Below are 12,270 nucleotides of genomic sequence, written 5' to 3'. Positions count from 1 at the left end.
ACATTCAAAGTGTTCTTTACTGATGTCACTTGTACAAAGCAGATGTCCAGCGAACGTTTGGTGACTGACTTCACAGACTCTGGGTACCCAAGGTAGGTGTGGAGAAGACTCCCTCATCTGTTAGATGAAAGCAGAGATCAGAATCCATCTTTAACCACCCAGTGGTTAAGTGCACTGGCTTGGGAGTCAGGATGAATTCCAATCCTGATCTCACCACTTCCTAACTATGTGATCTTGGACAGTGACTTCACATCTCTAAGCTACGGTTTCCTTCTTTGTAAAATGAGAAGGAGAATAGGGCTGTGGTTGTGGAGAGGATGAAAGATGTAAAAGACGCAGAGACCTCAGACCGTTGTCTGGCACACAGGAAAAGCACTAATGACTTCATTATAAGGTGGTCTTGCTCATAAAACATAAATCATTAGGATGTTTGAGGAAGAGGTGACAGAGAGGCGGCCTGAGAAAGGAATATTAAGGACAAATGTTATCTCACATAAAAGCAATGAGTATCCAAAAAGAATGATGGAGACCTCGAGCTGCAAGGGCTCCTAAGATCAAGTGGGTAGGCACCTCTCTTCTACCTCAGATAACAGAGCACAGGCTGTTACTGGTTATGTTCATCTTCCAGCCACATTCTCATGCGAGCATCCAAGGACATGCTCAATTCCCAGCCAACCTGCTGTAACTTCACCCCCTCCTCACCCACTGAGAACGCAATCACTGTGCAGGAATACTCTTTAATATAAAAAGAAAATCATTAGCGAACTGCAGTTCTTGTACTTTCACCAGTAATAAATGACTTTCTCATTGCTAATCTCATCCAACTGCCTTCATTTTACTGCTGAGTTGCAGGGAGGTCAGAGAGGCTTAGAGTTAACATGCTGGAGCTGCCGCCAAAAGTCAGGACCCCTGGTTCTTTGCCCATTGCTCTTCCCACATCTCCTCCACCTTGTTGAGACAATTCTACACCCACTGCCAGGTTGCGAATCCCCTGAAGTGAGTCTGGCTGTGATGAACCTTCTTCCAGTGCAGGCCTCTCTGACCCTCCTGACATCCCTCCACAGCCCACCCACTTGATCGTCCCCTTACCCAGCAAGCACACTTACATGTCTGTGAATCTTCTACTGAAGTGTAGGATGGAGGCCACATCCACCTGGAGAGGAGGATCCCGAACCACCTTGTACTGCAGGGGCTTACACGCCAGGCAGAGCGGGCTGTCTGCAACGGAGGTCAACATGGCGGCATCGATCTCCAGGTGCTCATCCAACGTGTAGATCTGGAGGCCATACACTTCCTCGCCCACATCCCGCAGTCTGATGGTCAGTGGGACGTCGCAGAAGACGTTCTGAGGGCCCAGGGAGATGTTCTTCCCACTGACAGTCAACAATTTGATGTCATTGACAGCTCCACTAGAGTCCCAGTCAGTGGAGACAAAGGTCACCCAGATGGTCAAAGACTCAGGGACCAAGGGGTAGCGGAATTCCAGTTCAAGGTAGCAGCCTTGAGGCTCAGGGCAGGCTGGGGGCACTGTGTGTGGGTTGACAGCTGAATTTGGGCTCCAGGTGCGGACACTGGACTTACAGGGCTGTTCGACATCTGGATGACCTGTGGAAAAGAGGTGAGAATGTGAGTTCCTGAAAGTCTTCAGAGTTTCCTGCAGACCTCAGGAGACACTGGCCAGACTAGAATGCAGAGAAGGGGGGAAAAGAGAAGGAAGGTTCTCGGTGTCTTGGTGAATCTGCTGTATGCACAGCACCCAGCTCATCCCCACTCCTGTGATACAGATCTCGACAAATCACCAGACATTTGGCCAAAACTATATATTCAAGTAAGTGTCTTATGATTGAGCTGACGCCCAAATTTTCCTTCCTTATCTTTCACTTGTAGGCTTTTCTGCCTCCGATGGAAAGAAAGAAGGGACACACATTTGCTAAAAACTATGTCCTCTGAACTTGTTTAATTTTTTCAAGGACTCATTTCTAAGGTGACACAACTAAGGCTCAGAAATGTGGACTGAACTAACCAAAGTCTCACAGCTTGAGGTGAAAGGTCAACAGTAGAGCGCAGTTTCGTCTCATCCTGTAGCTCCCCGTTATTCTCCGACTTTGGTATAACCCGCTTGGAATGGCAGAAGGATCAGAAACTTCCAGCAAAGAGGAGGTAAGTAAGGATAGCTTCTGCCCCTTGGGTTGAGGATTCTGGGAGGAAACTGTCTAGAACCATGAATGACAGAGCTGGAAGACAGCCCTGGAGCCATCTTATCTCTCTTCCTCCCCTTCTCCACATGAGGTCATTCCATACCACTGAGCTGCTCTGAGCTCCGTCCAGTCTGACTCAGGAAGGGGAGGGTTGGGGGAGGAGGGGGGAGAGGGAAGGAGAGATTCTTCCACTCTTTCCCCAGGGAGACGATGCCTCATCCCCACTGATCTCAGCCTGCAGCGACTTCTGAATTTTTCTCTGCTGAGATCATTAGTCCTAGACCCTCAGAGAGCTCTCCTCTGCACTGCTGAGAAAAGTAATCAGGACTCAATGCAGTGATTGGCTCTGATTTATTTAAGGGTGTCGAGCAAGAGATACACGTCAGCTGGTGAGGGTAGGGTGGAGGATCTCAGGTTGTCCTATTTGCCACACTCTTTCTTTCTTTCTTTAGCATCAGTGGGGGGGGGGGGGTGGAAATGCCATATATTTCTAAAGCCAAAAGGAAAACTCAATCTTTGAAAAACAAATAGTGTCACAACATAACAGGAATCACCAAAATATGAAAATTAGAAAGCCAATTTGGGTGGGAAAGCCATTCCAGCTAAAGCTGTTGATGCCTCCAATGTCCCTGCCTCTGCCCAGCCAAGGGAGAAGAGACATGCCCAGTGGAGATGGAGAACAGAAGGGAAACAGAAGAAAGTAAGGGGTAGGGATGGAGGTGGGGTGGGCAAGAACAAGGAAAATTCAAAGGATTTTTTTTGACATAACACATCAGAACAAGAAGAGATGGACGTAACTCCATGATCCCCTCCACCTCTCCTGGGCCAGGTTCATTGATTGCTTGTAGCAAACGCTGGCTAGAAGAGACCAGCAGTTTAAGTCAAAGGCACAAATTAAGACTCCTACCGAGGCTGAAACCTTTCTTCCCGTTCACTCTCCAACCCAAAGAGTTCCCGATTCTCTTGACTTTGTGGGTTGTTGGCACTGCTATCACTTATTCTTTCAATAAGCTTTAGTGGGGCCAGCATTTTAATAGATTATGAAGCACATCCCCTGGCCATTAATTTATCTGATTCTTACCCAAATCCTGTAAGATAGTTACCATTTGTCTCTGTTTTGCAGCTCTGCTTCACTCAATGCTTAACACGGTGCTTGGCCCATAAATAGTGAACACAGTGGATGTTCAATACGTATTTGCCAAGAGAAGAATCTTCTGTCTTGTTAATACGGAGTTAAAAAAAGAAATTAAGGCTCCATGGAGTATTAGAGCCTGCTGTGTGATGGCGAGTGCCAGGTGAACATTCCACCGCCCTCCCTCCCCCACCCGGGGCTCTCCTGGAACTGGCAAGGGATCGCTCTCTCCTCCTTGGAGAAAATGACTGTCAGTGGTGGGAAGCCACAGGAGAGCAACGATGACAAATCTGTTTGGCTCATGCTTTCATCCCCGGTTTCTTGTTAGTCAACAGAGGAACCAAATGCTTTTCCAAAGGACAGGAAAGTGAGCCTGGTCATTATGCTCAAGTAAGTGAACAGGACTAGAAATATTAGCAAACTGTGTGCTTGCTTGGTTATCAGAGACAAACGTTTGATGTAAAAAAGTGCCTCAAGGGGTACTGAGTCCAACCCATCCCCCGAAGCAGGGATCCCTTTAATAATACTGGGCTTCACGCACTGACCATCCTCTGCGCGCGGGGCGCTGTGCCAAGCACGTTACATGCCTCAGCTCTTTTCATCCTGGCAATAAGTCTATGATGTAGGTTTTATTAAACTCATTTTATGGAAGGGGACACTGAGCCTCTGATGGTTAAGTAATTCCTTGGTGGGGAGTAGAATACTATGTGATACTGTTGGTCCAGAGAGAGCATGTCAAGCTTTGAAGGAATGAACAATGAGATAAAATACAGCTCATTGTATCACCTCCCGTAACGGTGCCTATCCCACCAGGGTACTATAAACCTCAAACGGGACAGAATATTTAATCGATGCTCACAAATATAGTAGCTCTGTTCTGAAACATAAGGAAGAATTAACAAGAAAAAGCTTGGGAGAAGGAGGTATTCCAAGCAAAGAGAACAGTTGAGAGATTATGAAATAAGATGACTGTGGGTTTGAGCGCAATGGGAAAGCAGCAAATGGTGAGGCTGACGAGCTAAGCAGAACCCAGATTAGGAAGGGTCTTGTATGTCACTTTAAGGAAACTAAACTTTATGCTGAGAGATGGGGGGAGATACGGAAAAATTTTAAGGAAGCAAATGAAAGTTGTCCTCCAGAAAAAACAATGTTTAGAGTCACAGATATATCCATCCATCCATCTATCCATCCATCTATCCATCCATCCGTCCAACCAGCCATTCAAAGAATAAATATTGACTGCCTGGTCTGTATCTAGTGTTCGGATGTCATCCCTGGAAAAAAAGGTTTTGCAGACAGGGTCTCTGCCCTTGAAGAGCTTCTAGTCTAGTGAAATCAGTTAAGAAACTGCTGTACTAATGCAGACAACACACACCTATCACTTGTATAAAGGGAACATCAGAGGAGATGAAGACAAATCAGAGTCCATACGGAGGAAAAATGGACACAGCTGGGAAACTGGATGTGTGGTGCTAAGTCTGGGAGAAGGGGGAAGGGGAGGGGAGGGGAGGGGAGGAGGAAGGAAGGTACAAAAGTACTGATGCTTCATTTCTGATATATTTTTGTATACATGGTGACCAAATGAAGTTACGTGTTCGTATAAGCTATCCGCTAGAAATGAGGCCATATACGTGTGTGAATATTTTTACACATATGTATTCTGATTTAAATGTACGTTTATGACAATCTGTACAGACATCTCTCACATATCTTTGTGTATATACACTGCAGCTGTTGACACAAATATAGCTATAAAAACTTGGTGCCAAGTTTTTTCCAGATGGATACTTCAGCATACCTGAAATATTTGGGCAGAAACATGGGGAAAACACTCACACGAGTAAGAAGAAAAGAAAACAGTGAGTGCCATCTGTTAATCGCTCATGGAAAACCCAGCAGTTGCAGTGTATTTTATGCCCGCATAAGTGATCTTAACAGAGATTTGAATTGATCAGATCAAGCTTTCTAATTCCTGAGCTACAAGTGTACCATGGTATCAGATGCCTCAGAAAATATTCATCTGTGAAATACAGCTTTTGCTCAAGAGATGGGAAAATATAGTTTCTTCTGAGTACAACCACTTTCTGTGGCCAAAGGCAAGAATTTCTGTGACTATATTCACCTGAAGTCCATGAAATGGAGTTAATGGAACATAGTGGGCTTGCAATAAATATCTGTCCAATGAAGAATCTTCTACCTTGTTAATACGGCGTTAAAATAATAAGGTTGCAGCTCTGTGGACTATTAGAGCTGGAAAGGACGTTTGTTCTGTGGGTAAGATGCTATCTTCAGAGAAGCAAAGTGACTCACTCAAGGGCAGAGTACACTGATGACTGGGTTCAGACCAAGATCCCAACCTTGTCATCCTCCCCACCCCCACGCTCTTTCCCCAACCCCAAAGATACGTCTGGCACTGCTCATGGATTGGGGAATTTTATGTTAGTTTGGGAAGTCCAAAAACTTAAACACACAAAGATAAATAGGATGAAAATGAGTTGAGAAATAAATTGTAGAGTTTGGCTCATGGAAAAGTTTATTTCTTCAAGAATATTAAAAGGGTCTGAGCCAAATGGATCACAGAGCCTGCAATAGGATGATCTAAAAAAAGACCAGTGTCTTTTCCTGGCCTGCATGTACTAAATTTGCATCTCCTGAAGGAAAACCCGGGGCTGCTGGGCTTCCTCGGAGGCCTGAGTCAGCTCGGGGAACCAGGGGGCTCAGTGCTTCCGGTGGAACTCTGTCCTGCACGTCATGTGTTAAGGGGCTCAGGGACGTACCAGGAACACACTCAGCCAATTGACAGTTTGGTTGGACGGAGGTGTGGGAAGACGTTAGGAAACTGTTTCATTCCTTCAAGTGGTAGAACACACCAAGATGATTTTAGCCAGAAAAGTCTCAGGGAAGAGTCTTGCTACATGTACCTCCCAAATAGCTCTCAATTCCATCGACTTTTCTCTACTGTCATTGCCAGGGACGTCACGTAGGCCACCACCATCCCTCTCCTGGAATCACGTAATATCCACCTGGATGCTCCCTCTCCTCCAGTGAACTCCTCCCCCAGTCTCTTTGCCACAGAGCAGCTCAGGCAATCTTTATAACAGGCACATCTGACCGTGTCTCAGCCCCCTGCCAAGACACGTGGCATCCCCTCACTGCCGTCAGTATAAATCCAAACCCATCTCCAGCTGCTCATTAGACGTCTCACCCCAGTCCACACTCCCTAGGCCACACCTTTCTCTTTGCACTCCAAACCCACTGAAGTTCTTCTCCTGTTACTGAAGAGCTCTTGTTTATGGGGGTTGTATCTATCAGCCGTTACCATATTGTGAGTTAGAACTGAGAAACTTTAAAACACAAGAACCCAGAGCAGGACAACACCGCATGCCATGCAGCCTCTGGAAGGTCCCACTGTACGCTCAAGAGAGGATGAGAGTGACAAAGGTAAACAACGTCATAGTATTATTGTAAAAATAACTTTGGACTTTGAGGACACGCTGAAAAGCCTCAGGAACCCCGTAAGCCGCCAGCTCACACTGAGAAAACCTCTACATATGTCAAACTTCTCTCACCTTCTCAAATGTACCTTGCTCCCTGGTGTGGTGACTTTTCCTGGGGCGGGGGGGCCATGAGTCTCCGTTCAGAGTGGGGTCCCCTTCTTACCATGCTTTGTACTTCTAACTAACATGAGCCTCCACACATCCGAGGGTCACCGCCCGCTTGCTGACCTGACTCCCCATTAGAGGGTCAGCTCTGCCTTGTCCGCGTGCCTAGCACGGGCAGAGATGAGACCGGTGCACACACACAAGCACAGTCAGGTGGAAGAGGTGCAGTCCTTCTTCTGTAAGGACCCAGCAGGATTTCAGGGAGAACTTTCCAACAAATGGAGCCACAGGAGGAAGGCCAAGGAAATCCACAGGCTGGTGTTAGGAGAGCCTCAGGCAGGGAGGGCACAGAGGGGATTCCCGCGCTGGGTGGGAACCAGGCATCCCTTCCAAGTCTGACAGCCTGGGACTCTGTGAGGCTGAACGGAGGGCTTCTCCCAGACATCCCTCGCGTTTTACATTCCAGATGGATTTGTTTAGAGTTCCCGAGTCTGACTCTCATTTTTATTTTAAGCTACTTTGGAAGATAACAGAGTACAGTGAGGTCTTTTTTCTCCCTCACTTCCCTCTCTGATCCCTCTCCCTGGCTTTATTCTATCTCTGACTTTTTCTTTGTTAACCTTCTTTCTAAACATATAAAGGAAAATGGAGGCGTTCTCGCTGAACCTTAGTGAGGAGTCAGACTCCGCTCTCTGTGCTGGACTGGGGTCCCCACCCAAAGACAGTTGGCATGAGCTGGCCTGTGTGCACAAAAGCACGAGAGACTGACAGGGGGTTTCCAAGCGGAAGTCTCTGAGGACAAGGGAGGGCGAGAGGAGAATATGGGGTCTCCGTCAGCCTGCCTTCAGGGGCTTGACCTGAGCCCCAAAGAAAGAGACGTTGCAGAAGGAAACAGAATAGGCAATTTTCCACGAGATTCTCTAAGCTGCCTTGCTTCAGGGCCAAGTGACACTGCAAGAAAACACTGGGTGAAAGGCACTTCCTTCATTTCTATAGAAAACCTGGTGGATGTGGCAGCGAATGGTACTATTAGGGAGCACAGAGATTACTGGCCCCCTGGGAAGGTCTGGTCATGGGTGGAGCCCACAACACTGGCAATCGTGAGACACTTCCTTCAAGTGTTTTGCTGATAAATGTATCTCCAAAAAGAGGTTACATGACAGGAAACTGAGCGGAATAGTTGTGACACGTATGGGAATGCCCTGGGTATTCCCAGAGTTAACGGAAGAAGAATCAAAGGCTAGTGATGCCTTGAGGCCACCAAATATGTGTACTGATTCTAATGTGACCTCGTTTGTACCCACAGGCTGTCAGAGGCTCGGGTGTACATAAAACACACACATACTGTGTTATATCAGGTGTGTGGCCTTGGGCACTTACTTAGTGTCTCAGGGATTTTGTTTCTTCATATGCAAAGTGGGATAGCACACCCAGAACAGTGCAGGTGCTCAAAAGACTTGTGTTGAATGAATGCATGAATACTGGCCCTGACGAAGGGGAAAGGGTACAAACTTCTAGTTATACAGTGAATAAATTCTGGAGTTTTAACATACGGCATGGTGATCATAGTTAACAATGCTGTGCTATACACTTGAGAATTGCTTAGAAAAGAGATCTTAAATGGTCTCATCAAAAAAAAAAAATTGTGAGGTGATGGATATGTTAACTAACCTCACTGTGCTAACCACTTTGCAATACATACGTGTATCAAATCATCAAGTTGAAGTTGTACACCTTCAACTTACACAGTGTTATATGTCAATTATATCGCCATAGAGCTGGGGGGTGGGGTAGAAGACAAAAAAAAAAAAAAAAGGACTACTGACCTTGCAGGGTGATCTTAAGATCAAATAAGATAGTATGTGGAAAAGACCATTGAAATTATAAAAGTACATCTACATCAGAAGAGTTCTTTGCACACTCAACCTGCAAAAGAGCTTCCAGGCCGGCTTACCTTCTGCTTCGCGAGGACTCCAGTGTCCCGATGGGCCACAGGGCATCGGGGAGGAGGCATTGAAGGCAAACTGCACCAGGATTCTCCCCTCCAGGCAAAGGTCACATGCTGATCCCAATTCTCTAGGAGGCCAAGGAAAGAAGGAAGATGCACCGACTTAGGAACAGTTGACTGAGCTCCTGACTCCACTAAGCCAAAGGCAGAGGTTACAACACACCTGTGTTACCCCATCCTCCCCTCCCTGTCTTTGCCAGAGCCTCCAGAATATGACCATAAGTGAAATTCCTCCCTACTGCCCAGCAAAGACCTTGTTTGGGCCTCAGTGGCTTCTGTTCTGGTGGTGGATACACTTCTTTCATTTTAACCAGCCCAGCATCAACAGGTCGAAGACTTACTACATGCATTAATCTTCATTTTATCAGTCATCGAAAGTTCCACTGAAGATTTGATACGTGCTTGTGAGAAAGTCTTTAGTCCCATCCAACCTCAAATTGTATTCTTTTAACAGTATCTGTCAGGTACCTACCATGTGCAGGAACCATCCTGCACCCTAGGTATTAAAGAGGAAGGGGGCATGGCTCAGTTCCCTCAGCTGAAGATGACTGGGCTGAACTAGACGATGCCAAAAGAACCTTCCTGCCCAGACATTCTGAAGATGGATGAGTCACTCTCTGACTGAACAGTCTAAAGCAGTCTCCTTACCATGCCATCTAATTCATTTTAGCAGTTTTCCAAGGGGCAAGCTAACCCCTCAAGTGGACCAGCCCCAGAAGTGGAACACTACGGTGGCTCCCCCTACCATGTAGTGTCCTGTGTATCTGGATTCAATCTGCCTTTAGCCACACGGCCTCTGGGATCCTACTTGTCCTCCAGACTTGGCCTCTGTTCAGGAGGCAGTTGCAGGGAAGGGAGAAAGATAAGCCCTCTCCTTGTGTACCAGAGTGAGCCTGAAATGCTGCAAATCTGAGCAACTCTTGTAGCAAGACTGGGAAGGGAAAATGTCCAGAAATGTCCCAACCCAACCCATTATTTCTCAAAATGCAGTGCTCCTGCCAATACCTCTTTCCTAAAGGAATCGCTACTCTTTGGCTACCTGGAAGACATGATGGAGGAATCCTATCTCAAGCCTTAGGACTGTTCCTTCGCAGGGAAGCTCTGCAGCCCCTGGGTTCACGTGGGGAGGCAGAATGTGTGTGTGAACACCACAGTCTGCTGGTGCTCCCCACTCACCCTCCACCCGGCTGACAGGGAGCTCAGCCCCAAACCAAATCTGAACAGTTCACGCCCCTGCTTCTCGGCTTATACAGTGGCCAGCGTACATAGTTTAACGGGTGGATAGATGAATACCAGCCACTCTGACATGTTGCTAAGACTCATGATTAACCTAGTCTAGACTCTCAAACTGCAGATTCTGCATCCCCAGCTTTATCACTGCAAATATGAAACCAGACACATAGGTAGAAATTTCGCAAGCACACTAATATTCAGTGACAGGAGAATGATTAAATGGCCTAAGATTAATCTGCTCAGTGGAATGGTAAGTGGGTATTACAAAAATATTCACAAGAATTATTAAATTTCATGGAAAATGTGTTAGCTAAAATGTTAACTGAAAAAGTCATTCAAAACTGTATCTCTAGGAGCATCTCAGTGCTATTCAAATAATCTTAACATGACACAATATTACCTGCACTAATTTTGGGGCGGTGGAACGCAGGAAGACTCCTCCCTCCCTATTTTTGTTCCTTCTGGTTTTCTGAATTTTCTATATATGTTCAGCATGTATGAAGTACTCCTGGACTAGCAATAATAACAATTATACAAATATGCCTGTAGGCAGGGAATGAGGAGGAGCGAGAGAGAGATTGCTCAGCACCGCTCTGCAGGGCAGTTCCGTTACAGTGACCACAACCCATGTGCTGCAACCTAGAGTCACATAATGGGCTTTATGATGACAATGAGATTAAAAACATCCTGGGATGGAATCAGGGGTCGCAGTGACCTTAATGGCAACTGGGCCTTTCCATTTCTTCAGATGCTTTGTTTTGGATGATACACATACAGTCAACACAGTCACCTGCACCTCACTGAGTTCTTGACACATCCTAGGTTCCCAGTAAATACTTTAAAGAGTGGACAAACCATCATCCACCAGACAGTAAATGTGCCTTGTTTACACAGAGCCCCACAAAGTGCATTCCCTCATGTTCAATCACTGAGTCGCATGTTCATTCATTACTGCATCTGTTCATTCGGTGGGCAGTCATTGGATGGCCTCTGGTTACCAGCACATTGTAAATACCAGACACTGGCCATCCAAGGGCGAGCAGTTTCGGTGCGGTACCTGTCCTCGCGCAGCGTGCAGATCGTGGGCGCAGCAACCCATAAACAAGTAAGCAAATAGGTATCAACTACAGATCCAGTAAGTTCTGGAAGGAAAGTGGACAGATAACGTAGGAGAGAGTAATGGGCTTTTCAAGACTGCAGTAATCACGGGAGACCTTCGTGAAGGTATGGAGAGAGAGGAAGAATGACACAGAGTGGGTGTAAAGCAGTCTGGGTTCAGTCTCGAGGTATGTAGAAGACCTAAGGAGGAAAAAAGGGCTTGGTCCATAGGGGCCCTAAAAGAAACCTGTGTGGCAAGAGTCACAAATGAAGGGAAGAGCAGTAAGAGAGGCAGTTGGACAAGTAGGCAAGGGCCAGATCATGGGAGGTCCTGTAGACTACACGTAGCTTATATGTAAAAGTAGGGAGTGGCATGATCTAATTCACATTTTAGAAAGACCAGTCTGAATGATGAATGAAGAGGAAACTGGGAAAAGAAGGCCAAAAGCAAAAGCAAAGTCAGTAACTAAAAAGCAATGGTGTGGTTCTGAGTATGGTCGGTGATGTTCCCATTTTATAGGTAAGGAAACTGAGGATAACGAGTACAAAGTAATTGTGTCAAGGTCATGGCTCAGAGAGGCACTGAGTCAATACAGGCTTTACCAAAATCAGGCTGTATCCTACGCATTGAGAGACTGCATAATACTGTGCTTCAAACCTCTGCGGTAGATCCTGAAGATAGAATCAAGATGGTCTTTACAATCTCAGAACTGGCACTCTGGAGGATTTTGCCTTGTGCTTCTAACAAGAAGTGGTGACCTCATGCTGCATTTTCAAAACTTGTTTTTACAACTTTCAGGAACATCACCCTTGACCTATTGGCAGGTTTCCATTCTTCTACCTTATTGTTGTACAAAGAAACCATAAATCCTCTGAGTTTTTAAAATCCAGGAGTTCTGCTTTCCATAACATAACACAGACACACAGACACACACGTATATACAGGCTGAAATTATGGAAGTACAGGATGCTAACACTGGAAGAGATTGTCTTTCTTAC

General features: G+C 46.2%; 1 protein-coding gene across 1 annotated transcript in view; it reads right to left on the bottom strand.

Annotated features, from left to right (window-relative positions):
* PAPPA (pappalysin 1) overlaps positions 1-12,270 on the bottom strand; it is a 230,323-nt gene that overhangs the window by 150,023 nt on the left and 68,030 nt on the right. The window contains exons 6-7 of the mRNA XM_074362102.1: positions 8,887-9,008; positions 1,107-1,605 (exon numbers count right to left, since the gene is read on the bottom strand). Coding sequence (XP_074218203.1) covers positions 1,107-1,605; positions 8,887-9,008 — 621 coding nt within the window. The remainder of the gene's footprint in view (positions 1-1,106; positions 1,606-8,886; positions 9,009-12,270) is intronic.

The sequence above is a fragment of the Camelus bactrianus genome, chromosome 4 (assembly GCF_048773025.1).
Source record: "Camelus bactrianus isolate YW-2024 breed Bactrian camel chromosome 4, ASM4877302v1, whole genome shotgun sequence".
NCBI lineage: Eukaryota > Metazoa > Chordata > Mammalia > Artiodactyla > Camelidae > Camelus > Camelus bactrianus.
Note: the sequence above shows the minus strand (reverse complement) of the source record. Positions and strands in the feature narration are given on the sequence as shown.